A 26251-nucleotide genomic window follows, 5' to 3' on the forward strand; every position below is an offset into this window, starting at 1 on the left:
TTTTTTAAATCCTGTGTTATTCAATACATCACAACTTTTTTAAAAATGCTATACTTTGAATGGTTCTAGAATACTTGTTTTGTTTTTTTAGTTGAAAAGTATGACTAATAAAATCATAGGTTTTGTGGTAGAATTTTAAAAGATTTCTTTAAAAAAAAAAGCTGTCTAATAGGAAAGATAAACTGCAATTTAAAAAAAAAAAAACTTCAATCGATTGTGATGTTTGATCAACATGCATGCTCCATTGCTTTTGTCTTCTCAAAGCTTGTCAAGATGTGAGGGGAAAACTGGAGTTGGTAAGACAAGACACATAAGATATTGCAGTTAATGGGGAAAACTGGAGTTGATAGGGAAACTGTTGAGCTTTCTATGGAGGATGAGCATAATTCTATGATTCCACATAAACTCCGTCAAAGAGGAAACACCAACTTCAGCAGTTTTGGTGTACAAACTGAATAATGTGTGAACTGGACAGCCTTTAAGTATGTGAAATGTTGAGAAAAAACACTTATGTCGATCAAGGCTGTGGTGCGATGTGTGGATGAGACAATCTGTACAAGACGTGGAACAGTTTACACTTGGTGGCCAAGGCTTTGAAAACCAAATGCACATCCAGTGGAAAAAAGATAACATAACTAGAACTGAGAAAGGATCAAACTACTTGTGGTAAGAGGTAAACGACTCAAAAATAGTTAGACAGTGACAACGTATTGACACAAAAGTCTGTCTATTTTGGCTTGTATGCTTACCTCATGTGAAAGGTTTTGTGAATGGTTTGGACTAGAGAGATGTCTGGTGAAACTTTCAAAGCCTTGGCCACCAATATGATTGCATATTAAGCAACACCAGCTGGCAGATTCACCCGTTTCACTGCACGTATCCTCTTCTAGAGACCCTGAATCTAGTAAAAGTGGGGAAGTAGCTAGCTAGTTCAGCAACAGCTTGGCTAGTTATTTCAACAACAGCACTGTGAGAGAGGACAAACACACACCTGCTGCCAGAAGAGAGCTTCCCCAGAGGACGGAGTCTTGTTTAAGAGAAGAATAGGAAAACGGCCGGAAAATGTTGTATCCACTCAAAGGTAGAGGGAAGCCTCTCGGATCGCATATGCCCAAAATATTAGCCGGGGGTGGATTCGTAGAAATTCACCGAGACATAAGCGACTTGATGTCTGTGGAACCTGTTTCAGAAGAAACTAAAGACTTGAGAGACTGTGCATTCATCATCCATTATTATACTGTAGGAATCAAGGCATAAAAGGTGAGAAGATATAAATTAACCGTGTGGGGCATAATAAAGAGTGATTCGAGTGGAAGAGAGAGCTTGAAGGATGTCATCATGGACGTTTGTTAATAAGCCAACGGCGTAGATGGTGGGAGGAGCAGAGTAGCCATGAGATTCCAACAACCGATTGATGCACGAACGGACCAGAAGAGCATCAAAGCCAGAGGGAACCCGAAACAAATCGATGTCCCAAAAGACCGATGTTACAGCCTCAGCCTCCTCCGGAGTAGCCTTCTACATAAAAGTAGAAAAAGGAAAACTATTAGTAGGAGGTTTTGAAGCAGACAAACACGTACGGGTTCAGAATTTAGAAATCTCAACGCTATCAGATCAAATTAAAACTTGCCTCTGGTTGCCATCTCACTATGGTGGGAGGATTCTCATCCTCGTCCCTGAATCTCGGCAAGGGTAGAAAATCCTCGACAGGCAGGCACTCCGTCCTCTGTGCACATCCAGTGTGGAAGAAGGATAGAATGGCGTCAGATTAAGGCAAACAAAACTAGCTACTAAGTGAGAAAAGGGAAAACAAGTAACGCATGGGGTTGTTAGAATCAAAAATAGGGGTTTGGCTAGGATGCTTGATTACCGCAAGTACATGCTCTTGGGAAGAGAGATGACCGGTGAAAGTATCAAAGCCTTCGCCAGGAAGATCTTCGCCTAGGCCACAATGATCATCGTCAGGATGAAGTTCGCCTTCGCCAGGAAGATCATCGTCAGGATGGCATATTGAGCAGAACCAGCTGGTAGATTCATACGTCTCACTGCACGTATCCTCCTCAAGTGTCCCTGACACTGCGAGGAAATAAAAGTAAAGCAACAGATATGCTGGTTATTTTCAACAACAGTGTGAGAGTGGACAAAATACACACACCTGTCAGGATTAAGTTTCTCCAGCTGATGGCATCTTCGTGAGGAGAAGAATCTGAAAACGGCGTAAAGAGGTTGTATCCACTTTGAGGTGGTGGAGGGAAGTCACCCTGATTGCATATGCCCAATATATTACCTGGAGGTGAATTGGTGCGCATCCACTCAAACATAAGTGACATGATCATTGAGCCACCTGTTTCAGAAGAGACTAATTGGAAAAACTCTCTGTATATAAACAGAAGAAACTAAAGACTTGAAACTCTCTCTCTTTCTTTCTATTCTATTTATCATCCATTAGTATAGGAAGGTATGAGGATTGAGAGAATACGGGGGTGTAATAAAGAACGATCCCAGTGGAAGAGAGAGCTCGAAGGATGTCAACATGGACGTCTGTTAGTATGCCAACGGCGTAGATAGTGACAGGACCAGAGTAGCCATGAGATTCCAACAGCCTATCAATGCACGGACGGACCCGACGTGGATCAAAGCCATGGGGAACCGGAAACTCCTTGATGTCCCAATAGACCAATGTTACAGCATTAACCTCCTTCCCCGTAGCCTTCTTCATCATTCAATAAACCTAACGAAAATCAAAATTTCATTATTGGGGAAGCAGATCAGATCGCTAACAACGGAATATCAAAACAACAGATAGATACGAATTATTCGGAGAGATCGACTGAGAGAGAGCGAAACACGGCCGTAGATACGCAGAGTTTGTTAAAATCTCGAAACCGCCTAGCGTCATGGAAAATAAAAGAGGAACCAGCCGTTAAAAGTTTTAAAAAATGCCCTCAAGATACGTTAGCCAATCATATACAGTTTTGCCACACTTGGCATTTACACATCTTTTAAGTACCAAAGAAGAAAAGAACTGGTGTTAGGCAAAAGAAAGGTAATATAAATCAGTCATGTGCAAATCTAATTTTCATGTTATACACAAAAAAAAAACCACATACAGTACAATGATTTACATGTTGACAAGAGTCAATGATCAATCTTCCTTGAGACTATTTGGGAGCATAGGAGACAAGCCAAGATCTTTGCACAACTCTTCATCAGGCTGCAAGCTTCCAGGGATTGCACCAAACGCTCTTCTCGAGGTTTCAAATCCCGACGCCAAGAAATGAATATATGCAGACATGTCCTCCAAGTTTTTCCCTACACTAATCGAAGACGACGCAAAGGCACTTCTCTTTGATAAGTTTGAATCAACTCTTGATAACCGACTCAGATCAGAGGCTTTAATAAACCGTTGTGTAGCAGCTTCCCAGGATAGTTCATGTCTCTGTTGCTCTGTTAGTTGTGATGGTTGTTCCCCAAGAGCCTTGAGTGTGGCTCTAACAAAACCGTTTCCATCGTCATATACTCTGCAGTTGGGAAACTGTTTGAAGAACTCATTCGATATGTGATTTGCGCACACTACGATTTTTCCCATCGCCAAGGCTTCTGCAGTTGTTGTGCAGACAACATCTGTCGTGCTCGGGTTAAGAAACACTTTATAGCTGAAATGGAAGATGTACAAGTTTAAGCTATATATACAGAATCCAATATAGACTGCAAGGTGGAAAGTTGATGTTGAGGCATCATTACTTAGATAAAGATAATGACATGATGCATATTTGGCTGTTAAACAAGAGACTTACTTGTGAAATAGTGAGTCGGCGTGATCACGTCCTGGGTAAACATTAACCTTCAAGTCGAGTTTTCGGGCTGCTTCTTTGATCTCTTCAGAGTCCTCTCCATCACCGTATAAATCAACCTCTAACTCAGCGAGTTCCTTTTGGTTTTTCTCAAGTAGTTTAAGAAGCTCCTTGTACCCTTTGCTCCAGACCATCTTACCAATGTAATATGCGTCTTTAGTGAAGGGCTGTTCCTGGAGCTTCTGCTGTTCTAGTTTTCTCAACCCAATCTCGAGAAATTTAGGGTTTACACCATGAACATTGCAGACTACATGATTAGGGTATTCTTGAGTCGCAGAGGATAATCTGATTACCTGCAGGAGTAAGATCATTAGTAAAAGTTCTGATTAACATCATAATGGCTGGTCATAGGCCAATAAACTGTCTTGATTTACATCCAGTCATTAGATAATCATACGAAGATACCAATATATACAAAATTTAGCAATCAATCCATCATGTTCTGGCTATAAAGAAGTTTACCTTGTGGCAGTAAATGCCAACAACCCAACTATTTAAGTACTTGAGGAGAAAAGCTTTGACACGACCTTGTTTCTCTCTTTTCACGTATTCCAAGTAGTTTGTGTGTACGATCCCTATGACGTAGTTGAACTTAGTTTTCCATTTTTTTCCATGATGAAACCATGTGAGATGCTCAGGCTCCTCGAGGACAGCAATGTCTGCCTCCTCATCAGGAATGGCATTAGATATATCCCCAACAGGAAGAATACTTCTTTTGTCCGTGGCAAACTGCAGTAAGATAATTTGAATAGCTAAGAATCCATGAAAGTTACTGAGAAACGAAGAATTTGAAGAAAACTCAGCAAGGCGAGATTGAAACTAAACTAAGAAAGATAACATCAGCATTGATGGGTGCCCATTGGTTCACACGCAAAAAGAGAGAAAAATGATATTCGTAGCAGAATCTGGAAACCCCATGTCTAAAGTCAGAAGTATTCTGATTAGTAATAAATGAGAAGGATACGAAATAATGTGTGCACGTTGATGCATGTATAAGGAAAGCAGGAAAGAGATGAATAAAAACCAACTCAATATAATACGAGAAAGTGAACAGAACAACAAAAGTCAACTCCTTAGTATATGTTTGGTGTCCAAAAGAAGATTGTTGAGGAGAGGAAGGGCAAGCTGAGTCACTCATACCTTTGCTGGATAGAAACGTATCTGAAAGCCTAAACGAAAAGAGAGTCTTTCCTCAAGCCAGCGACGGACATAAGCTTCTTGCTCTGATGGGGAACGAAAAGTGATGCTATTTGGGTAGACAAGCTTTTGGTGTTTCACAGTCAACCATGGAATGACCAAAGTAACACGTCTGTCCCCTTCATTTGCAAGGTAGGCAGCACGGAAGAGAGGATTAACAGCAGTTCCCGTCAGCCACGGAATACTAGCAGTGGTAAATATCGCAATGTGTTGCTGCTCTTGTTGTTGTTTCTTCATATCAATATATCAAGATAAAGCTCTACTGCTGAAAAAAACTGTACTACTCCAATGCCCTGTAAACAAAACTTGACTATGTCAGAAAATCACAATATAAAATGTTCCAGCAACGAACATGTTTCTTTGCAGGTTTGATCCGTTCATAGGCAACATTTTAATAGAACTGAACATAAGCAACCGCATAAGGAATAGGCAACATCGAGTTGAGTAATCATCACACAAAATGACTAAAAAGCAATAGATTCTTCTAATCATTGGGTTGATCTGATTATCGCAAATAAAGAGAACTACTTCAACTAAAATTATACTGTGGAATTCAAAACAATCTTTTACAGAGCCTAAAGCGATTCCGAAAACGAATTCCAGAAAAAGAGAAACATTCCGAAGTGCCAAAAAGAGCAAATCACCACCAAGATACAAATAACAAAAAAAGTATCAGACGAATCACGAAATCAAATCAAAAACGAAACCATACCTGATAAATTCCAATCCAGAAAAAAAAAAAAAAATCTCCGGGATTGTATAAAAGGCAAAATCTGATCCGCGTCGTCGGAAGCAAACGTAAAGAAAGAAAAGAGAAAGAAACAGTAATCTAGGGTTTGCGTGAGAGAAGGAGAATATTCTCGGAAGGTCTTCGTCGTGTCTTCGTTCGTTGGATTCTCTCAAGTCATTTCCCCTTTTGTTTAAACAAAAAAAAATTCCAGGCTGGTCTCCTTCCTCCTCCAAACCTTTTTCCGCCAAGTCCTAAGACCTGGGAACAAAGATCGGCTTGCCGTTTCTTTTACATTTAAATGTCATCATGTTTCACTCTCCAATTAGAAAACGTCGGACTTGATGATTGTCATGGGCTAGGCCCAATCTGAAAATTCTAAGCATATCAAATTTATCTTATCCGAAACTTAAAAATTTTTAACCGAAAACCTTTTAACTCCAAAATCAATCACATCCATATTCGATGGTGGTTCTACATTGGTTTTCTCAAACCGAGATTTTAATCCATAGAAAGAATCAAACAAGTAGTGTGTGTAAGATGAGCACAGAAGGAAATATATATATATCATGGCCTCATGGGAGGATATCATATGAGATTCAGTCAGACTCAAGGGTTAATCTAACGCCGTCTTTGAAAGAAGTTGGAGAGAACTCAAGTGTCTGAATCAGTTTTGTTATGTCCATTGATATATCTGCTGGTGACACCACGCCTCGATCAACCTGAGAAAACAGCCTTTTACTGGACTGATCTGCAATATTCAAATAGCTGAGTGAAATCTTAACAAACATACCGATGATGCAGACACGTGTTTAATCAAAGACAGGTCGTATCCTCTGACTTCTGCAACCGCTTGAGCCATTTCAACACGAGATAGCCTCTCCGGTCCACCAGCATTCAAAACCAGCTGCATCTGTTTATCATCTGAAAAGCAAAAGCAACAACAACATGTTGTTATGATTCTACATTTTCTCAACTATGATGCAGTTATACAAATGAGAAATAATAATCTACCTGAGACAGCCCATCTGTCTATTAAATTCAAATTGATATTCACGAGATCCTTAACGTAAATGGGGCAACGAAACTCGTCGTGGAAGAACTCTACCGTGTCTCCCTTCTTTAAGGAGCTATCAATCCACTAAAAAAAATCAAGACGACCAGTTTCATGGCAAATTCAATGAGATCTCAAGTGTATGTGTATTATGTTTTGAGAGGCACCTGAATAGGGAGATTCTTGGGGAGAGGTGATACAGTCTGAGGACCAAAGATGATACTACTTCTCAATATTGCAAAGTTTTGACACTTATCCTTGATGAGGAGCTCTGCTGCAACTTTTGATTTCCCATAAACGTTGACTGCAACAGTCTCATCTTCTTCCTTGTAGAAAGACTTGACACCTTCATAAACTGATGAAATTGAAACCAAGTCAAAAGCCCAAGTCATGACTCATGATGATAATTAAACACAGGCTAATGCAATTGCTATATAAGTTATAACTAACCTTGATCAGTAGAGAGATGAATCAACAAGGTTTTGTTTCTCTCAATAGTTGATAACCAATTTACAAGAGAGGTAGGCACGTTGATAGACATGGCCGCAGCTGGATCTTGCTCACACACTCGAGGGACGGACAGAGCAGCACAATTCACGACCACATCAGGCTGTATAATCAAAGTACCAAAATGTTGCATTCAGACCAGAGAGTCTACTTCACACAGATTCATGTTCATTTACACTAAGTACAAAGGAATCTGGAAGCAATCGAAGCAATTTCTACAGGAAAGAAAGCATAATCGAGCTAGAGATTACGAAATCGGAACCTGACCAAAGCCCTGGGTTACGGAATTGAGGCCTAGACTGGATTTGAGATCGACAGGAAACGCGAGGAAATGAGGGAATGCGTCGACCAAACGGCGGGAGAGGGGAGTAGAGTGGTGAGTGAAAGCGACGTCGTATCGATCTCTGCCATTGTTGCCGGCGAAAGCTTGAAGCAGATGCTGACCCAAGTAGCCCGTGCCTCCCACAATCACCACTTTCGTCTTCCTCTCCATAGTTTCCTCAATTTCTCCGATCACCCCCTCCGGTTTTTGCTTATTTCAAATTTTACTCTTTTTTTTTTACTTCTAAGTTCTAAGTTCTAAATCGGTATCCAAAGCAGATTCAAAGCAATAGAGTGGAACGATTTCATTATTGCCAAAAAAAAGTATATAAGAGTTTTTATCAAGAAGTTGTAAAAATGTCAAAAAAATAAAAAGAGACAAGTACAGGTGGTGACCTAGAACTAAACCCTGTTCTTGTTCTTAAGCCCTCTTTAGGGATTGTTTTTTTCAGACATACCAAATTTTGATGAAAAAGAATGTTGATCACAAAAGGAAAATAAGAAAGAAAGGTTCTTGTCTTTTGGCTTTCTATGAAACCTGATAAGAGTTATATAATAAATAAATAGAGTTGTTGTCTATTTCTCGTGAACGAGAGGGCTGTAGATTGGGTACCACATGTGTCGTGTGATGTAATTCACTGTGTCCTCCTGATGGCATAACAAAAAAGATGCAATTAGACTCCTTTTTCTAGTTACCTTACACATGTTTCGATACCAAATAAATCTCAGTACTTGATTCATACCTTAGACATGTGGCCGAGATCTTTGGGACCAACATCGCCATGTCCTTCTGCAATGTCATCAGAAACCGCAGCTCGTAGAACAGCTGCCCCGACTTCAGCTGTTATATGTCGGATGCTGCGTATTTTTTTTTTGTTCAGAGACCAATTGCTTAACATAACAGTTTTAATATACTAAAGGAAAAAGCAACGGATAACAATGAGGGAATTAGAGAAAAAATACTTGTTGATTGAAGGGTAAAGGACGCCTTTTTGGACTTCTTCGTCGGTCATGTAGGATGCAAGGCTGTGCGTTTTTGAATATATTAGTCTTCAGCATTGTTATAAGCTCAATTTTAATAGTTGAAAACAGAAGATAACCAAACACAATTATTACCATTCGGCAGCTGCTAGCAGCATCCCATCAGTTACAATCCGTGCACCAGAGAGAAGAGTCCCTAGCCCTATCCTGGAAACGATAATGACCACATTGATTCTGTTAACAATCTATGGATTGAAATGCAATACAGTAAAACAGTTTTCAACAAAGAAAACGCACCCGGGGAATAGGTACATGTTGTTAGCTTGATTCACGTGTCCTACTTTACCATTCTCTACAAGTGGGACAATAAAATGTGATTAGTTTTAGATTGTAGCGAATTTAGATACAAAGACCATTAATGAATCCCACCATAACATACCAAGTTCAACGTTCTCAAATGGGCTTCCACTTGCAAAGACTATGTTTCCTCCGGCATGCTTGAAAGCATCAACAGCAGTGCACTCGGCTGTCACACAAAAAAATGTTAACGGCACAGTATTCAAAGATATTGTTACTTTATGTTGCAAAGCTATTAAATACACAAACCATTCAAGGTGGGATTCGACATAGCAAAAATGGCTGGCTTGCATGAGTCAGATTCTCGCATTGCCTTGAGAACCTTTGAAGATTGAAACCAGTAAACCATATAAGTAAACTACTAAATTAAGAAGATATCGTAAAAGTATTTTTTATTGTCTAAGAGAGTCACATACTTCTTCATGGAAGATACCACCAACTCCAGACAAACCAAGAAGAACATGTGGCCTCACCTTCTTCACCTGAACCCAATTTGAATTTAGACAAAAATATTAAAATACGATGATGTCTACCCTTTTCGGGACAGTAAATATATGGTAGAGAATGCACGTAAAGAACAGTACGTCAAAAGCTTAGGCTTACCACTTCAACGATACTTGCTCCCTCACGTATCTCAGCTGGATTTTTGGCAAAAGGTACAGCTCCTGGGTCAAGTTTTGTCCTCTCCGTGGTGACAAGACCCTGAAATGCAAATATTGTAAGTCGTTTTCAATAAGATATTCAAAGGAGCACAACCCTATGTGGAAAACAGATGATTAAACAATATGTTGACCAATGCAAAAAAAAAAATGGCTATTGGGTAACTTTTTAATGTTTTCTGACTTTTTCTAGGCAAGCTCTTAGTGGATGGATTAAAACAACTTCTAAAAGCAAGCTCTAAAAATGACAATAATATGACAGTTTCAAAGTCAACTGACCTTCGGAACTACGCAAGCTTAATTATTTTATTATCAAGCAAGACAAACCGATTCAGATGATGTCAAGTAGGGGAAAACAAAAACTTACATCTTTATCTATCAGGTAAAAGTTTTTGGTTGCTTCAATTTCGCTGATACCTGCCATTCTTGCAACTGCCTGTACTGCCATCTTAGTTACACCAAGCCCAGCACTGAAAGTTATAAAAGAAATATACAATGCGAAGGTGAGGAGAAAGTTAATGCAAAAATATAAATACAGTAGTAAACGATTTCAAGTGAATAATATCCAAGTACCTTCCAGCTCCCACCACAACAATCTTTTGGTTCACAAAGTCGGATAAAGGCCGACCTTGAGCTCTTACTGTTCCCAATAGTCCAGCCAGTGCAACACCAGCAGTTCCCTGAGAAGTCACACACAAACTTTATTATTCAAAAAAAAAAAAGATATACACAAGGAGTAGCTATAATATAAAGCAGCTGGATTGCAACAATTTGAGCATACCTGGACATCATCATTGAACATGCAGAATTTCTTCCGATATCTTTCCAATGTTTGAAAAGCCCATTTCGCTTGGAAATCTTCGAACTAATATGATGGAATGAACCGTTTAGTCATCATTCCGACCAAAAAGTAAATCCAAAGAAGATACATACTAAGAGATATATACCTGTACGACTGCCTTTGGCCAACGTGTAAATGCAGCTTCCATAAATTCATCAATGATCTCAAGGTACTCTTCTCCTTCCAACCTAGGTTGTCTGACTCCTAAATCTATAGAAATGGGAAAGACACATGAATGAGATATTAAGGAGACACATCTACACAACATCGACCAATTAAAGGTCACAGCTTACAGAGATCATTCTGTAGGAGCTTTTCATTATTTGTGCCAACATCCAACATAATTGGCAAAACCTGCAGAAGAACAAGCATACAATTCCGAATAAGAAGATTGAAACTTTTGTTATGTACAGGAAGAAAAAAAAACACAAGATCATGTTGAGATTAACATACTCTCTGTGGATTGATTCCTGCTGCAGCGACATACATGTCGAGCTTTCCAATAGGAATCCCAATTCCCTGGACACCAAGATCTCCTAAGCCAAGAATACGGCTACCATCTGTGATGACAATCATATCAACTTGCTGAGCTGGCCAGTTATAAATCATAGACATCATCTCTCCTTTGTCTTTGGCACTGAAGTACATTCCTCGCGGTCTTCTGTACAAACCGGAATAGTTCTGACAAACAAGTCCAACTGTGGGAGTGTAAATAATGGGGGCAAAATCTTTGATGTTATCAATAAGGACCTGCAGAGAAGAAATGTAAATGTGTGAGCCTGAGAGGGATGTGTCAAGTGAGATAAATGAAAGAGAGCCAAACGCAAACTCACTCGGTAGTACAAAGTCTCATTACGGTCATGCAATCTATTCAACATCCTCCATTTAGCTAATGACACAACATTTTCAGGCTGTCCTTGAGTATTCCTCTCTAGGGAATGAAAAGACTCAACTGCCAAAATTAATAATACCAAAGTCTAAGAAACCCCCTCCCAAAGAAAAAAAAACAATAATCATCTAAAGAGTATATGGAAATGGATCTAAAAATCACATACTGAAACGATCATATTGTTGTTCACAGGACATAACACGAGGAGGAAGCAAGCCTCGTAGCCCCAATCTATCTCTCTCAGTCAAAGGAAAACCAGTGTCCTGTAGACAAAAAGAGAGCATAATAACAAACCAAAACAGCATTATGAGTTAAAGAAGGAATCTTTGTTTTTTTTTTGAAGAACCCTAGGAAAAAAAAATAAGAGAGGATGGATGGAGAGAGAGGACCTTGTTGAACCATGGATCGTGAAGAATATCAGCACCACGCTTGTGGACGATGCAAGGACCAGGAATCGCAGTGGAAAAGCATCGCCGAGATCCGCAGGTTCTTCTTACAGCAGCCGCAGCCTTAGAGAACCCAGCAATGTTCCTCCACATCATCGGTCCCAATTATCACTCAAGATCCCGACCCAACTCTACTACAGAACCGCAATTCAATGATTAAGACAAAAGTTCAAACCCAAAAAAAAAAAAAAAAAAAAAAAAAAAAAATTGAAAAAGAAGGATTAAATAAGAAAAGCCTACGATCGCTCCTCCTTACGTTTCCACAGTGTAATAATTGGATTGTTCCTCTCCCAGTCCAGCTTTTTTTTTAAGAGAGAGTAGAGAGAAGAAGCTGTCTGAGGGAGAGGGAAGATGTCTGAGCTGCCCGGAGAATAGTAAGACCTCTCTCAATGGGGTCAGACTCAGACAATAAATTATAAGGCATCTCTCTCTTTCCAATTCTCTCATTTTCAGAATTTACCATTTTCCAATTCAAAGTGAGAATTTAATTATTTTTCTTCAAAAAGTCGTAAACACAAGGAAATTGCCCGAAACAAAAACGGGCAATGAGGGGTATAGAGGGAAATATGAATAAAAATATCGCCACGTGGACGGTTCTAAATCATTTTCCTATCAGATTGGCGATGAGACTAGAGGTGAAAGGACATTGACCAACTCGCCGTTAGATCATTGCCACGTGTATCCGCGTTATCGTATTCCCGCTTTTGCCCATGCGTGTGCATGTAGTAAAAAATATTACGTCTTCCTAAAATAAATTAAAGAAATTGGAAAGGTAATATAAATTTGAAAGATTCGAGTATTTTAAGTGAAAACCATCCTTTTGAAAAAATTATTCGCTGCGGCGACTTGACACCGTCAGCTTTTAACTCTAACCACTGCTTTCTACCATTCATTCATTCATGTGTAGAAAGGAAAGGATAAATAAATGTGATTTCTAATTAACAAATTTAAGGGCCGACCCCAAAACAAAAAAAGGGGGATACATGTACTTTAGTCTTTAGGGATTATTTATTTTTGGCATAAAGAAAACATTTAAGATGTGCTAGTAGTACTTCACAATCAAACACACAAACACTAACAATAATCTTCAATTTCTTTTGTCGGCGTCTAACTGATTTGATATTCATGTAAATAATGTAGTTTGAACAGAAAGATCCTTTTACTATGCTTGTACAGTTGGTGCCCCTTCATGGTTAGGAGAGAGACCTTTTTTTTTTTTTTTGATCAAAAAGGAGAGGAGAGAGAGACCTTTGTTTTGTTCTTATAGTAATTCAAGAAATGTATCAAATGCTCATTCTGGCCATTGTAGGCATAATCTTAGATATATTCTGCATACTGGTATACCAACAATTCAATCACGTAGCCGACTTTATATGCTGATATGCTGATTCCTAAAGCACTAATTCGAAACTAACTAGGTCAAAGTAAAATCGTATATGATGATTCTAACTAAAACAAAGATTGGATTCTGCCTTAGATAAAACCCACACCTAGGTTATTCACCCACAGATTTACAGAACACTGATCAATTGGAATATGGAAAAAAACATTAAATTCCTTGATTTGGGAAGATTCCATGTGTTCTACATGGCAATGCAAAAGACATATTATTATGGTCACAGAACTATGAAATTCAAAGACAGAGCCAGAAAGGTTTTTTTTCTTTTATGCTCACATTGTCTGCAAATAAGAGACCAATTAAAGGGTTCTCTCCAAACCAAGCAAAAAACTTTAATGCTCTTTTTCGTAATCGTCCTTGGTTCCAAAGTTCTTGCACCACATCTGTGAAGGAATTGGGCGTACTGGCATGTGTGGCCTTTGCTGAAAAAACAAAAACAAAAAAAAGGTTCTTAAATTATGATCATCAAACAAGAAAGCTGAAACTATATACAAACAAAATACAACAATTTAGGTGCCCATTTTTGTCACCAGGGACTCAAGCATTAGGCTACAATATATAAAAGCAATGCAAGTCTTCAGTCACTAACATCCAAACCACTCTCTTAAACTTATTTGGCGCACTGAAGTTGCGGGGTTCCAGAAGATTAGATAACAATTTCGAACTAGTACTACATATTCAACTGAACTTTTCTCAAAGAGAAGAACAAAAACCAAACCAGGCAAACTAGGAAAATATTCAATGAAATCTCCCAGAGGTGGTACACAAATAACACAAAGTAACTAACATACAACAGAAAGTAATGTGGTGATCGAAAACAGGCTTTGGTGGGCTCATGAGATTCACAAAGGGTGCAGGTCAAAGACAAACATCAAGAATAGGTTCCCATTTTGCAAAATAATATACAGTAACTCATAGACTATTGGCCAATGATTTAAATGGTAATGACTGGCGAAGTCACGATATTACACATGAAACCGAGTACAAGAAGTTTGTAAGTTTCACAAAAACAACATTTGTGTGTTTTCCAAAACTGCCTGCTTACGAAACATATTAACTAATGCTCTGTTAGAGTAGCTTCACACAAACTGTATGATCAAAAACTTGATAACATTGCAGGAGTAGATAGATAGCCACTAATATGTATAGCAGAGCATTTAATAAGCTACAGATATATTATCAAGGATAATAGCAATACAAAGGTTCCCTAAATCACAGTAGATATTGAATAATAAATGGCTGTATTCAATTCTATTTCCAGAAACCACTGAAAACTATTGACAAACACAGACCAAGAACAAAGGCAAACGTGAGTGAAGAAGAGTAAATATAAATCCAGAATCAAATTCCAAGCCATTCCCTTCTACTCATTGAATACATAATGTTATTCATACAAAGTGATACTCTTAATTTGCTTTTCGAATCCAAATGGTCTCGAGTGGTTTATAAGGAGGATCAAAGAAAAGAACAATACCTCGAGCTTAGCAGATAACTTGGCAATGGGGATGCACACAAGGAAAACACCGAACATAGCGATGGCGGTGTTCCGACGCCAATGCTTGGGTCTACAGTTAGGCCCACCAGACATACTCCAAACTTTGGCTCTGAAATCGCCACCTTCTCCTCCGTGACCATGTCCATGCTCAGCTCCTCCCATTTTTCCTATAGATCGGATCGATTAGTTCCACCAAACACCGATTCCTTTACCTAATTCGATGGCCAGATCGATCAGTAACATTAAATGTAGAATCAACAAACCCTAGCCTGCTAACATCTACATAACTACCGACATTGATGCTAGATTCAACGAATTGGGTTTTCAAATAGCATGATTCCAGTGGATATGTGATTAGAAATCGGCTTACCTTAGCGAAATCAGAAGGATCGCAAAGAAAGAAGAAGACGAAGAAGATGAGACTTCCCTCTACTTTGTTCTACAGAGGGTAAGTAGTAAGAGAGGGGTGAACCAAACGAATGATGGCATTTGTCTGTAATTTATCTGAATTCTCAGGGTCTTTATTATGTCTGGAAGAGTGATCAATATTTGGGCCTTCTCTTCAGGCCCATTCTCTCTTTCTCGGTAGATTAATCCCACAAACGACACGATGTTTGCGTCTCTAACTCAAGAACGGTAGACAGGTTTTTCGTGTCTCTAATTCCTTCTGGAGGTTCCCAAGGGGGTTTCGCCTGCAAAACAATGGCTGGCGACGGAGCAGATCAAAGTCGGCGCTTTTTCGTGGCGGTTCACGTCGGAGCCGGATATCATGCGGCGGCTAACGAGAAATCTCTAAGATCAGTCATGAGACGCGCTTGCCTAGCCGCGTCGACCATTCTTCGCCAGGTCTTTATATCAGTTTCAGTTTCTTTGCTTTTGTTCTGCTCTATACCAAGATTGATCAAAGCTCTAGAGTGCATTAACTTGATGTGTGGACTTTGTTTTATCTGTTGAGTTTAGGATTCTGGTGAGTGCATAGATGCTGTTTCAGCCGCCATCCAAGTTCTAGAGGTACTTACTTGTTTGGTCTTTGTCCTTTGATTAAAGAAGAACTCAAACTCTGTAGATTCCCGCAATGGCTGCTTAACCATGAATCTTTGTCACAACAGGATGACCCGAGCATAAATGCTGGTAGAGGCTCTAATCTGACAGAAGATGGTCATGTGGAATGTGATGCTAGTCTTATGGATGGTGATTCAGGGATGTTTGGTGGAGTTGGAGCAGTTCCAGGTATACTTATAAACCTCTCATCACTCAAACCTTTCTTCTTTTACGTGTTTGATACATTACACTACTTGTGGAATTGCTGAATACATTTTGGACGATTGAACTGTAGATCAGGTGCCAGAAATGCTATCAAGATTGCTGCTTTATTGCTGAAAGAGCAGATGAGTGGATCAACTCTGTTAGGCCGTATACCTCCTATGTAATGAATCACTCTTCTTCGTTCTGTATATTAACTCAACTTTGAATGTGTTTCGTCGCTAGCACTGAAATTTCTCATCTGCCTCCCCCCAGGTTGTTGGTTGGTGAAGGAGCTCGACGTTGGGCTGAATCCAAAGGTGTTCTTTTGCCTGAAACTGTCACAGAAGCTGATCAGGTTTAAGATTTTAACATTCTCTTTCCTATAATGTCAGTCATCTTGTTGTTTTATTCCTTGAGAATGATCTTTGTGTCCTACGTATTGGTTTTGTTTAAACAAGTGGCTGGTTACAGAGAGAGCAAGAAATCAATGGAGAAGGTTCAAGACCATGCTTTCTGAGCTAGAGGCAAAGAGTACCCTTCCTGCTGAAAGGGAAACCATGAAGGATGAAGCATGTGAGGATAAACCATCACCCTGTGCAGCAGGAGATGAAGATAAGATCATGGACACTGTTGGCGTAATTTGTGTTGACAGTCAAGGACACATTGCGTGTGGTTCCTCAAGTGGTGGTATCGCAATGAAGGTAATATTAATCAATTCCTAGTTGTTCTTTACTACTGATAGAAAATTTTATTCTCTCTTTTGGATAATGCATTTCAGATTAGTGGCCGTGTGGGTTTAGCAGCAACTTATGGTTCTGGTTGTTGGGCATCCTCTAAAGGACCATTTGGAGTTCCATTTCTAGTTGGCTGTTGTGTGTCTGGAGCTGGAGAGTATCTTATGAGAGAATTTGCAGCTAGAGAATGTTGTACTTCATTGTCAATGTATATATCCCTTATCCTTCGTAATGGTTATGCTTTTCTTGATGTGGCCTTCTCCTTTAATAACAAAGCTAAGAAGGGATTTCTTATGCTCTTAGTTCACAGGCTGGTCCAGCATCTGCAGCCATGAAGGTCTTACGTTCTGTAATGCAACAAGAGGGTTCAAAGGGTGGAATTGCTGACAAAACTGCTGGAATTCTAGTAGTTCAGGTGGATGCATCTGTGGCGGTAAGCCCAAGTTTTTTAACAACCTATTTGACTTTTCTTTGATCTGAATCTTACTTACTCTGATTTTTCTGATTACACTCTAAAGGTCCCTGGAAATAAGCCAGAGCTGAATGCTGTTGAGATAGCTGCTGCTTATTCGTCACTGTCGTTTGGGGTGGGATACTATGGGAACTCTATAGAGAAGCCAAAGGTATGGCCTTTCCTTTCGGTACCAAAACAAAACCTTGTCATCATTAATGGTATAGCTTGAGAACTAAGTTTAGGATCATCGGGTCTCTTTGAACAGATTTCGATTCTCAGGACGAGGAGACAGACGAGCAAGGCTGGGGTAGATCATTTTGAAGCCCGGATTGATCTCCGCTCAACTTGTTGCTGATTGCTTTCTACTCTCTCGAAACTGAGTGGAGAAAAATAGTCCGGATGGGACGCATCGCCCTTTCATTCAACATGTATGTAAAAGTAACTCTGGATCAAGTAACAAGAACATGAAGACAAGATATAATTATGGCAAAAGATAATTTTTTATCTGGTTTACTACTTGGTTTGATATATTTTGTTGGAACTGTCAAGATTTTTTCCATGTTGAACGTGATATGATACATGAATGAAGGTAAAGATGAAGAGATTGTATAGACACTTTGGTATGACATGGCCATGAATGTTATGGAAAATTAATTCAGTTATCTGCTGCATAGTCATCACTGTCTTTTGATGTGGGATACTATGGTAAATCTGTAGAGAAGCCAAAGGTATGGCCGTCCTGTCTTACATACACAAAGAAAAACTTTCATCATTAGGAACTTGAAACTTAAGTTAATCTGACTTGATTAAAAACAAAAGAACAAGGAAATTTTAATAGAAACCAGAGCAAAAATCATTGGCTTGAAAAACTAAAGTAAGATTTCAAAAAGGCCAGCAGTCATCTTTTAAGTCACTGGAAGTTGTGAATTTTCTTGGCTGATGCTAAAGTGTTGAGTAGAAGCATGGCTATGGTCATTGGTCCTACACCATCAGGAACAGGAGTGAAGGCTGATGCAACTTTTCTAGCCTCCTCATAGCAAATGTCTCCAACCAATCGATACCCACGAGCATCACTTGAATCCTGCAGGTTCTTATTTTTTTCACATATTGGATTTGATTTGATCATTGGTTATATTGCCATATTTCAATATCATCCACTCACCTCAACACGTTTAGTCCCAACACCGATGATGACTGCGCCCGGTTTTATCCAGCTTCCTCTGACCATGTTTGGTTGTCCAGCAGCTGAGATTAAAATATCAGCTTCTCTTGTAATTTCTTCAGGGTTCTCTGTTCTTGAATGGATAATGGTAATAGTTGCATCCTCCCTCTACATTCACATATAATACATCAATTAAGACTGAAAATGTAACTAATGAATGATTAATAATCCCAAAATGGCATCTTTATACCTGCAGTAACAGAGCAGCTGGCATACCAACAATGTTACTCCTTCCGATAACAACCGCTCTTTTACCCTCGATTTCAATGTTGTATCTATGCAATAACTCAATGCATCCTTTGGGAGTACACGGAACAAATAAGGGTTCTCCTCCGCGCATGGCAAGGCGTCCAATGTTTAGCGGGTGAAATCCGTCCACGTCTTTCTCTATACTAACCGCATTCAATATGTTCTGTTCATCCATATGCTGCACAAACATCCCAAAACACTATTGTAGTTCACTCTTTATTTAAGATTTAAGTTATGAACATGATCATGGACTTTGTTTACCGATGGCAGAGGCAACTGAACAAGGATTCCATGGACACAAGGATCATCGTTGAAGCCTGAGACAGATCTCAACACCTCCTCTTCTGATGAATCTTCTGGTAAAAGAACTTCGAATGATTGAATTCCAGCGGATTCACAAGCTTTCTTCTTGTTCCTCACGTAAGTTGCGGATTCCTTGTTCTCCCCAACAAGGATTACTGCTAAACCATGAACCACACCGATTGATTCCTTCATTCTTGAAACTTCGGTTTTGATATCATCCCTAATCTTTTTTGCCTCAGCCTTTCCATTAATTACAATTGCGAATGGAGAAGAAGAGGAGCGTATGGAGAGAGTGCAGCCACGGCCAGACGCAGTTGACCGTAAGCTGGCGCACGGGCGGGGGAGGTAGGAACCATTGCGGCGGTTTAAATGGTTGTGACGCAACATCGTGGAGGAGGAACAATCTGTAAAAATCAGCGACGCCATGTTTTGAAAACTAGGCAAACAGAACAGTAGTCGTGTCTTCCAACTTAAGTTAGGTTTTAACAGAAACAAAGTAGAATTGTTTCCAGATTAACTTATGTTCAAAGGTAGAGTTATACAAGCCTAGAGATAGACTTGTAGAGAAAGATATGTACTTATCCTAATTCCTAAACACAGTAGGACTTATCTCTTAGAATTAATAATATTTCATGTATATCATATCATATTTATATTTATACAAGACGCCACTTTTTGAATTGTTTACTAGACAACGAGTATACTTTTTTTTTGGTAATGACTAGACAACGAGTATACTGTTGTGTATCTTATGAGAGGATTTTCAGTTTGCAGCTATAGAGTGTTGTACTTTATTGGCACTGTATATGTCCACATCCTATTTAATGGTTGGGTGTGGCTTATTCTTCTCATGCGGGCCGGGGCCAGCACCTTCGGTATGAAGGCTTTACGTTCTGTAATGCAATAAGAGGGTTTAAAGAGTGAAACCGCTGACACAGCTGCTAGAATTCTACTAGTTCAGGAGGATGCTATTGTGGCTGCTACTCCCAAATTTTAGAAGAGCCTTCTCCGTTTCATTGATGTGTTGTTTAAACAAGTTTCACGTACAAGAAGAAGTAAAGAAACACATAATTGTATGTCTGGTTTCATAAAACCAAACAAAAACAAACAACAAAAGAAATAGATACTTTCGAAGACCAGAGCAAGCAAGCTATTGGAATATTACTGCTGGCCTTTCTTTTAAAGCTTTTAAGGTTACATGAAGTTGTGATTTCTCTTGGCTGCGGTTAAAGTGTTGGATAGAAGCATAAGTAAGGTCATCTTGAGTCGTCCGCCAACTTTAGCATATGTGATGAGTGATGCAACTTTGCAAACCTCCTCATAGCAAATGTCTCCGACAAGTCGATAGCCACACGGATCATTTGGATCCTGCAACTGCAATATATAGTGACACATATTGGTGACTAATATATTACTCAAAATTCTAACTGCATATTCCAAAAATTGTTCACTTACGCCAACAAAACTAGTCCCAACATTGATGACGACTGCGCCCGGTTTTATCCAGCTTCCTCTGACCATGTTTGGTTGGCTAACAGCCGAGATGAGGATATCAGCTTGTCTTGTGATTTCTTCAGGGTTCTTGGTACTTGAATTGATAATGGTAACAGTTGCATCTTCTCTCTACGTACCATTTACACAAAAATATACATATATATACATATATATATATATATACATTAAGAAAAAGCAATTAACAACAAATGGCATATTATATATTTTTGGGAAGAGCCTTCTCCGTTTTATTCATGAATTACCTACAGTAACAGAGCAGTAGGCGTATCAAAAATGTGACTCCTTCCGATAACAACAGCTCTCTTTCCTTTGATCTCAATGTTGTAATGGTGTAACAGCTCCATGCATCCTTTTGGACTACGCGGAACGAATAAGGGTTATCTTCCGTGCATAGCTAGGCGTCCGATATTTAGTGGGTGGAATCCGCCAACGTCTTTCTCAACACTAACTCATTATGTTATGCTCATCCATATGCGATGGTAGAGGCAACTCAACAAGGATTCCATGGACACGAGGATCATCGTTGAAGCGTGATACATGTTTCAACACCTCCTCTTCTGAGGAATCTTCAGCTAGACGAACTACGGTTGTTTTGATTCTAAAGGTTCCACTACTAACTATATAAGCTTCGTTGGAAACCAGTATGTCCCCAACAAGGATTACTGCTAATCTAGGAACCGCACCGGTTGATTTCGTCATTCTTGAAACTTCGGTTCTGAGTTCAGTCATAATTGGTTTTCCCACAAAACTTTCATCTATTACCATGGCAGCATCAGCTGAACAGAAAAGGGAAGATTTGTCAAGAGGTTCACTCAATATGATAATTGAAAATTCGTGCTCAATTAGATCGAAAGGTTTAGTTTATACCAGAGGAGCGAATGGAGAGAGTTCGGTCACGGCCGGACGTAGTGGTCCGTAAGCTGAGTTGGCCGACGCATCGGCGGGGGAGGAAAGCACCGTTACGGCGGTTCAAATGGATGAGAGGAAACGTCGTGGAGGAGGAGCGATCGGTAAACATCATAGACGCCATTTTTTTTTGTTTAACAAGGAAAACAGAACAGTAAGTTAGGGTTTAACATAAATAAATAAAGTAGAATTAATATTTTATAGAAGAAGAAAAGGAAAAAAGACCAAAGCAAAACAATTGGCTTCCAAATGATGAAATCGTAGGATCAGGGTTTTAGTGAAGAAGATAAGTTAATGACTTTGATATTATTTCTCCTTAAACTTCCTGGTTACAACACTGTTCATATTTATACTATCGAGGATTAGGTTTAACATGTCACCTCTACCTCTAAACCCTTGAACCTATTGGTCAACATAATCTTTTGATTGGAACAGCTGTGATGACTTTTACTTTTGAGACATTGCTTGACAGCTTCCTTCTTCTCATCTAGATTCTTCTTTTCTTCGTCTTGTTTTGTAGGTGGACTTAAGACTTTCTTATTGGACTCCAATTCCTTGGTGGATTCTGACTTCTTCTCAACGGGCTTGGGCTTCCAAACTATCTTAGTCCCAATAACTTTTGGTTTTGTCTCTTTGTTGTCCAAAGAGAATTCTAGGTTAGAGTTCGAGTTTGATTCTCTTTTGTCCTCCTCTGCGTTGACTGAGCGATGAACCTCAGATCGTCTATTAGCCCCCAGCAAACTCGACGTGGGTGGAACAGCGACGCCGAGTTTGGATTGAAGAGCAGCAAAAGGCCCCGGTGGTAACAATTTGGTAAATATGTCCGCGATTTGGAATTGATTGTGAATATGAGTGACGACGATGTTGCCAAGAGCCACCTGTTCCCAAACGTAATGATAATGAGTCAGGAAGTGCTTGGTTTGCTTGTGAAAGGCTGGATTCGCCAAGAGGTACACTGCAGAGAGATTGTCACAGTACATATCTGGAGTGCGATGCAGAGGGATCCCCAGTTCCTTCATGATCTTACAAAGCCATGTAATTTCAGACGCAGCTTCTGATATAGCTCTATATTCTGCCTCTGTAGAGCTTTTGGAGACAGTATTTTGTTTTTGTGATTGCCAAGAAATGATATTACTGCCCAAGTAGGTACAAAAGCCACCAGTAGATCGACTTGTAGTTTTGCAGCCTCCATAATCACTATCACTGTAGAGACTTGTAGTCTAAAATCTGTATGCTTATTAAAGGAGATTCCCATTGTGATTGTTCCTTTGACATATCTGAGAATTCGTTTCAGGAGATGGAAGTCGGATACTGTCGGCTCATGCATCCGCTGGCAAACAAAGTTGACAGCAAACTGAATGTCTGGTCGAGTCTGAGTAAGATATTGGAGCTTGCCTGCCAAACTTCGAAAATGAGTAGGATTCTCAAAGAGCGGTTACTGAGGTTTTATCTGACTAAGTGTTTGTGGCAAAGGAGTTGGCATTAGGGCACAGTCGGTCATTCCTGCTACGGCAAGGAGGTCCTCTGCATACTTTTGTTGTGAGAGGAACAGACCAGCCAAATGCAACTGAACTTGGATTCCCAGAAAATAGCTAAGTTGCTGATATGTCTATATTTTGTCTCTCCTTAGCATATATTTATCATTCATTTAGCTAGGATAACTCATTCGTTTGCATCATTTTCTAGTCTTTTCTTTACAATTTGCATGTCTAGGTAGTTCTTGCATCATCCTTGCATACATTGTGCATTTCGGAGTATTTCAGGTATTGAGGAGACGTTGGAAGCGCATCTGTCCGAGCCATGCTCCCCAGCGTTTGTCCGAGCCATGCTCCCTAGCGCGTTCGTCTGAGCCATGCTCCCCAGCGCATCCGTACGAGCCATGCTCTCCAGCGCGTCCGTCCGAGCCATGCTCTCCAGTGCGTCCGTCCGAGCCATGCTTCCCAGCGCATCCCTCCGAGCCATGCTCCCCAACGTCCGTCCGAGCCATCAGCCATGCTCCCCAGCGTGTCCGTCCGAGCCATGCTCCCCAGCGCATCCATCCGAGCCATGCTCCCTAGCGTCTGTCCGAGCCATGCTCCCCAGCGTCCGTCCGAGCCATGCTCCCCAGCGTCCGTCCGAGCCATGTAACATTGCATTCCATTCGACGCGCATGGACTCGATCGCACATGTCAGGAAGAAAGACGTTTGGTTTCACACGCTTCAGGAGATTACCGAACCGACGCTTTACCTTGTCGTTTTAAGTTTTAGGGCTTTCCATGTTGGACTACTATATATACAATTTGTTAAGTCTTTGCTGAGACATCTTATCTTTTATCCCTTATTGCTTCTTTTCCTTAAGGTTAACCTAGCCACCAAAAAACGTTCTGAGACTTGTAATCCGACACCTTAGAGTTTATTCAGTATTTTCATTTGATTTCTTCTACGAGTTGTTCATCTTATTTTTATCTACCTAATAATGCTTGTTTCAATGTTTTCTGGATTTGTATCTTTGGTGATGATTTCCAGATCTGAGTAGTGTGGTAGTTCTTGAGGATGGGATAGATTAGGAGAAGGATCTTAGGATGTAGGGTGTTTAAGCTTTGATTTGTATGATTCCCTTCTGGACTAGTGTTAGAATTACTAGTTTCTCTTTGATCAATTGGAACTAGGTTCGAGACATTTCCACATCCAAAAGGTGTTCGATGAAATGTCTGACCAACTAGTGCCGGAGACTTACGTTCCTAGCCTAAGAGATTAGTTGTCTAGGATGTTTGTTGACGTGAATGAACTTGTTTTTCATGCCATGCTTGATCATGTTTCTCTAGCGAGAGCTAGGTTTGGAAGTGGTTGAGTTTGAGTAGCTTCTGTCAAGAGATTGGATTAGCTAAGAAGTGAAGTTCATTGTTTAGGGATGGTTTGATTTTGGCATGTTAAATACTCTATAGACTAGGATACTCCACCGACATCAATTACTCCCATCCTTAGGACCTTTTATATTTCTGATTTTTATTACATTTCTGAGACTGTTTTGTTTCTTGCTTTTTAGTACATGCTTAGACTCGTTTTTGTTTTCATTCATTTTCGCTTCTTGTCATACATTCTCGCTTCTAGTTCTAGAACACATTTCCGTTTTGCATTCTGATCATTCTAGGATTGTTAGATAAAAACACTCTCTTTGAATTGGCTTGACCTGTGAAATCTTGATTGCTAGCAACATCTCATTTGGATTAACACCTTAAGTACTACAACACATAAGGTTAATTGAACCTGCTAGGACACACAAAAATCTTAGTATCAGTTGCCCCAAATCCTTCATCCTGAATCGTTTGGTTAGCTCACTGAGCAATGTCTCTAACACTTGTGAGTTGTTTCCAGTTATAGCCATATCATCGACATAGAGGAGGAGGAAGATGATGTCCTTTCCCTTGAAGTAATAGAACAATGAAGGATCAGACTTGCTGCAACAGAAGCCAAACTCAAGAAGAAAGGTACTAAACTTATCAAACCATGCTCTCGGTGCTTGCTTTAGACCATAGAGTGCTTTGTGTAGATGACAGACGTAATCTGGTTTTGCAGGATCAACAAAGCCAGTTGGTTGAGTCATATAGACTGTTTCTGTCAAATCACCATGCAAGAATGCATTCTTCACATCCATTTGCTTGATTTCCCAGCCCATAACAGTTGCGGCATGAAGGACAGATCTTACTGTTGCTGTTCTCACAACCGGACTGTAAGTTTCAAGGTAATCTATACCTTCTTCTTGATCGTAACCTTTTGCCACTATTCTTGCTTTTAATTTATCGAGTGAGCCATCAGCATTGAGTTTTGTCCTGAATACCCACTTACTGCCTAAGACATGCATGTCAGGTGTGCGAGGAACAAGAGTCCATGTTCCTGCTTCCTCACAATTGCCATATTCTTCACCGATAGCACCATTCCAGCCTGAATGTTTGAGAGCAACACTAACCGTCTTTGGCTCAGGATTGGAGACTTTAGAGGTAAATAATACATATTGTGGTTTAGGTTTTCTTATACCTGCTTTTGCTCTTGTGATCATCTTATGACCTGGTGTGGATACAATTGTAGGTGCAGAAGGAGAGTCTTCAATCGGTATGTGAGTAGAGTCCTGAGAAGTCGTGTCGGTAGCACTATCAGCCGTTGAGATGTCAGTCACGGCGGAAGGAGATACATTATCAGAATCAGCCTCTGACTGTGACGAAGGAGGAGAGCTATTGCCTATAGGAACAAGATCAGAGCCCGCCATACACCCAGAAATCTCCTTATCAACCACATGAGGTGAAGCTGAAGTCTGCAGTGGTGGAAAGTCTTCTTCATTGTAAGTAAACTGATCACACTGAGAATGAGGAAATGTGCCATTGACAGAGTTTGACTCGACTGAAGATTGGTCTTGTGTTTCTGTATGTTTCTGAATGGCAAAGCTTTTGTTCCAGGCTTGCAAAAGTGGTGTACATAGAGTCTGCTCAGAAGAAAAGACGGTGTGGAAGGGGAATTCTTGTTCAGCAAACAGGACATGTCGGCTGATGTAGACACGCCCAGTAGAGATGAGTAAGCACCTGTATCCTTTATATTTTTCATTATACCCGAGAAAGACACACTTCAAAGACCGTGGATCAAACTTGTTGTGAGCATAGTCTCGAAGTGTAGGGTAGCATGTACAACCAAACACCCTTAATGACGTATAATCTGGCTTGTGACCATGCAGGGCTTCATAGGGACTGCGATGATCAGACAGAGTGGTGGTTGGCAGCAAATTGATGAGGAAGTTCGCCGTGAAGAAAGGTTCAACCCAATATCGATAAGGTACTCTGCTCTTGCACATCATTGCTAGGCCTAGTTCAATCAGATGCCTATGTTTGCGTTCTGCTAAGCCATTTTGCTGTGGTGTATGTGGACAAG

General features: G+C 40.0%; 6 protein-coding genes and 2 pseudogenes across 15 annotated transcripts; 1 reads left to right on the forward strand and 7 right to left on the reverse strand.

The window, feature by feature from the left end:
* Positions 1 to 677: 677 nt before the first annotated feature.
* Positions 678 to 2787, reverse strand: LOC147939552 (uncharacterized; annotated as a pseudogene). Its single transcript, XR_015563248.1, has 7 exons — positions 2478 to 2787; positions 2156 to 2346; positions 1871 to 2076; positions 1631 to 1726; positions 1281 to 1518; positions 992 to 1180; positions 678 to 901 (listed from the first exon to the last, which is right to left on the reverse strand). The product of XR_015563248.1 is annotated as an uncharacterized LOC147939552 (transcript).
* Positions 2788 to 3031: 244 nt separating this feature from the next.
* On the reverse strand, positions 3032 to 6157 carry LOC104705318 (digalactosyldiacylglycerol synthase 2, chloroplastic). The gene is made up of 5 exons (XM_010421299.3): positions 5764 to 6157; positions 4995 to 5344; positions 4317 to 4583; positions 3798 to 4147; positions 3032 to 3656 (listed from the first exon to the last, which is right to left on the reverse strand). The coding sequence occupies exons 2-5, from the start codon at positions 5286 to 5288 to the stop codon at positions 3146 to 3148; spliced, it is 1422 nt and encodes a 473-aa protein (XP_010419601.2). The 5' UTR covers positions 5289 to 5344; positions 5764 to 6157; the 3' UTR covers positions 3032 to 3145.
* Positions 6158 to 6194: 37 nt separating this feature from the next.
* LOC104705319 (uncharacterized) lies at positions 6195 to 7893 on the reverse strand. The gene is made up of 6 exons (XM_010421300.2): positions 7602 to 7893; positions 7283 to 7442; positions 7000 to 7187; positions 6793 to 6919; positions 6572 to 6702; positions 6195 to 6500 (listed from the first exon to the last, which is right to left on the reverse strand). The coding sequence occupies exons 1-6, from the start codon at positions 7830 to 7832 to the stop codon at positions 6378 to 6380; spliced, it is 960 nt and encodes a 319-aa protein (XP_010419602.1). The 5' UTR covers positions 7833 to 7893; the 3' UTR covers positions 6195 to 6377.
* A 57-nt stretch (positions 7894 to 7950) lies between these two features.
* LOC104705320 (NAD-dependent malic enzyme 2, mitochondrial) lies at positions 7951 to 12366 on the reverse strand. Of its 4 annotated transcripts, none has more exons than XM_010421301.3 (19): positions 12090 to 12366; positions 11777 to 11967; positions 11554 to 11650; positions 11332 to 11450; positions 10952 to 11248; positions 10792 to 10852; positions 10605 to 10708; positions 10439 to 10522; positions 10231 to 10337; positions 10025 to 10127; positions 9602 to 9700; positions 9415 to 9480; positions 9248 to 9320; positions 9081 to 9167; positions 8939 to 8993; positions 8777 to 8848; positions 8624 to 8686; positions 8404 to 8518; positions 7951 to 8308 (listed from the first exon to the last, which is right to left on the reverse strand). In XM_010421301.3, the coding sequence occupies exons 2-19, from the start codon at positions 11927 to 11929 to the stop codon at positions 8237 to 8239; spliced, it is 1827 nt and encodes a 608-aa protein (XP_010419603.1). In that variant the 5' UTR covers positions 11930 to 11967; positions 12090 to 12366; the 3' UTR covers positions 7951 to 8236. The 4 variants fall into 4 exon arrangements, with proteins under 4 accessions (XP_010419603.1, XP_010419605.1, XP_010419604.1 ...); XM_010421303.3 differs by having other exon boundaries at positions 11777 to 11964; positions 12074 to 12306; XM_010421302.3 differs by having other exon boundaries at positions 12074 to 12282.
* Positions 12367 to 13362: 996 nt separating this feature from the next.
* LOC104705321 (uncharacterized) lies at positions 13363 to 15243 on the reverse strand. Of its 2 annotated transcripts, none has more exons than XM_010421305.3 (3): positions 15098 to 15243; positions 14707 to 14939; positions 13363 to 13654 (listed from the first exon to the last, which is right to left on the reverse strand). In XM_010421305.3, the coding sequence occupies exons 2-3, from the start codon at positions 14887 to 14889 to the stop codon at positions 13565 to 13567; spliced, it is 273 nt and encodes a 90-aa protein (XP_010419607.1). In that variant the 5' UTR covers positions 14890 to 14939; positions 15098 to 15243; the 3' UTR covers positions 13363 to 13564. The 2 variants fall into 2 exon arrangements, with proteins under 2 accessions (XP_010419607.1, XP_010419608.1); XM_010421306.3 differs by having other exon boundaries at positions 14707 to 14894; positions 15098 to 15224.
* A 108-nt stretch (positions 15244 to 15351) lies between these two features.
* Positions 15352 to 17822, forward strand: LOC104705323 (putative threonine aspartase). Of its 4 annotated transcripts, none has more exons than XM_010421307.3 (10): positions 15352 to 15573; positions 15688 to 15738; positions 15837 to 15957; positions 16069 to 16153; positions 16246 to 16327; positions 16431 to 16673; positions 16751 to 16914; positions 17010 to 17139; positions 17225 to 17329; positions 17426 to 17822. In XM_010421307.3, the coding sequence occupies exons 1-10, from the start codon at positions 15430 to 15432 to the stop codon at positions 17513 to 17515; spliced, it is 1215 nt and encodes a 404-aa protein (XP_010419609.2). In that variant the 5' UTR covers positions 15352 to 15429; the 3' UTR covers positions 17516 to 17822. The 4 variants fall into 4 exon arrangements, with proteins under 4 accessions (XP_010419609.2, XP_087316738.1, XP_087316737.1 ...); XM_087460612.1 differs by having other exon boundaries at positions 15369 to 15573; positions 16064 to 16105; positions 16245 to 16327; XM_087460611.1 differs by having other exon boundaries at positions 15422 to 15573; positions 16444 to 16673.
* Positions 17823 to 17911: 89 nt separating this feature from the next.
* LOC104705324 (bifunctional protein FolD 4, chloroplastic-like) lies at positions 17912 to 19466 on the reverse strand. The gene is made up of 4 exons (XM_010421310.2): positions 18893 to 19466; positions 18573 to 18809; positions 18323 to 18490; positions 17912 to 18241 (listed from the first exon to the last, which is right to left on the reverse strand). The coding sequence occupies exons 1-4, from the start codon at positions 19358 to 19360 to the stop codon at positions 18071 to 18073; spliced, it is 1044 nt and encodes a 347-aa protein (XP_010419612.2). The 5' UTR covers positions 19361 to 19466; the 3' UTR covers positions 17912 to 18070.
* A 442-nt stretch (positions 19467 to 19908) lies between these two features.
* On the reverse strand, positions 19909 to 21736 carry LOC104705327 (bifunctional protein FolD 4, chloroplastic-like; annotated as a pseudogene). Its single transcript, XR_015564538.1, has 4 exons — positions 21317 to 21736; positions 20692 to 21225; positions 20390 to 20557; positions 19909 to 20308 (listed from the first exon to the last, which is right to left on the reverse strand). The product of XR_015564538.1 is annotated as a bifunctional protein FolD 4, chloroplastic-like (transcript).
* Positions 21737 to 26251: the final 4515 nt, after the last annotated feature.

The sequence above is a fragment of the Camelina sativa genome, chromosome 8 (genome assembly GCF_030686135.1).
Source record: "Camelina sativa cultivar CO46 ecotype springtype chromosome 8, ASM3068613v1".
Taxonomy (NCBI): domain Eukaryota; kingdom Viridiplantae; phylum Streptophyta; class Magnoliopsida; order Brassicales; family Brassicaceae; genus Camelina; species Camelina sativa.

Coding starts and splice junctions, on each gene's coding strand:
- LOC104705318 (XM_010421299.3), bottom strand. CDS start 5,288: ATGAAGAAACAACAACAAGAGCAGCAACACATTGCGATATTTACCACT. Junction 4,584..4,994: donor TACGTTTCTATCCAGCAAAG/GTATGAGTGACT, acceptor ATCTTACTGCAG/TTTGCCACGGACAAAAGAAG. Junction 4,148..4,316: donor TTGGCATTTACTGCCACAAG/GTAAACTTCTTT, acceptor TTACTCCTGCAG/GTAATCAGATTATCCTCTGC.
- LOC104705319 (XM_010421300.2), bottom strand. CDS start 7,832: ATGGAGAGGAAGACGAAAGTGGTGATTGTGGGAGGCACGGGCTACTTG. Junction 7,443..7,601: donor TAACCCAGGGCTTTGGTCAG/GTTCCGATTTCG, acceptor TTGATTATACAG/CCTGATGTGGTCGTGAATTG. Junction 6,703..6,792: donor AGACAGATGGGCTGTCTCAG/GTAGATTATTAT, acceptor TTTGCTTTTCAG/ATGATAAACAGATGCAGCTG.
- LOC104705320 (XM_010421301.3), bottom strand. CDS start 11,929: ATGATGTGGAGGAACATTGCTGGGTTCTCTAAGGCTGCGGCTGCTGTA. Junction 11,651..11,776: donor ACGATCCATGGTTCAACAAG/GTCCTCTCTCTC, acceptor TTTTGTCTACAG/GACACTGGTTTTCCTTTGAC. Junction 10,853..10,951: donor CAGGAATCAATCCACAGAGA/GTATGTTAATCT, acceptor GTTCTTCTGCAG/GTTTTGCCAATTATGTTGGA.
- LOC104705321 (XM_010421305.3), bottom strand. CDS start 14,889: ATGGGAGGAGCTGAGCATGGACATGGTCACGGAGGAGAAGGTGGCGAT. Junction 13,655..14,706: donor AGTTATCTGCTAAGCTCGAG/GTATTGTTCTTT, acceptor TTGTTTTTTCAG/CAAAGGCCACACATGCCAGT.
- LOC104705323 (XM_010421307.3), top strand. CDS start 15,430: ATGGCTGGCGACGGAGCAGATCAAAGTCGGCGCTTTTTCGTGGCGGTT. Junction 15,739..15,836: donor CCGCCATCCAAGTTCTAGAG/GTACTTACTTGT, acceptor TTGTCACAACAG/GATGACCCGAGCATAAATGC. Junction 17,330..17,425: donor ACTCTATAGAGAAGCCAAAG/GTATGGCCTTTC, acceptor CTCTTTGAACAG/ATTTCGATTCTCAGGACGAG.
- LOC104705324 (XM_010421310.2), bottom strand. CDS start 19,360: ATGGCGTCGCTGATTTTTACAGATTGTTCCTCCTCCACGATGTTGCGT. Junction 18,491..18,572: donor CAGCTGCTCTGTTACTGCAG/GTATAAAGATGC, acceptor ATGTGAATGTAG/AGGGAGGATGCAACTATTAC. Junction 18,242..18,322: donor TTGGGACTAAACGTGTTGAG/GTGAGTGGATGA, acceptor AAGAACCTGCAG/GATTCAAGTGATGCTCGTGG.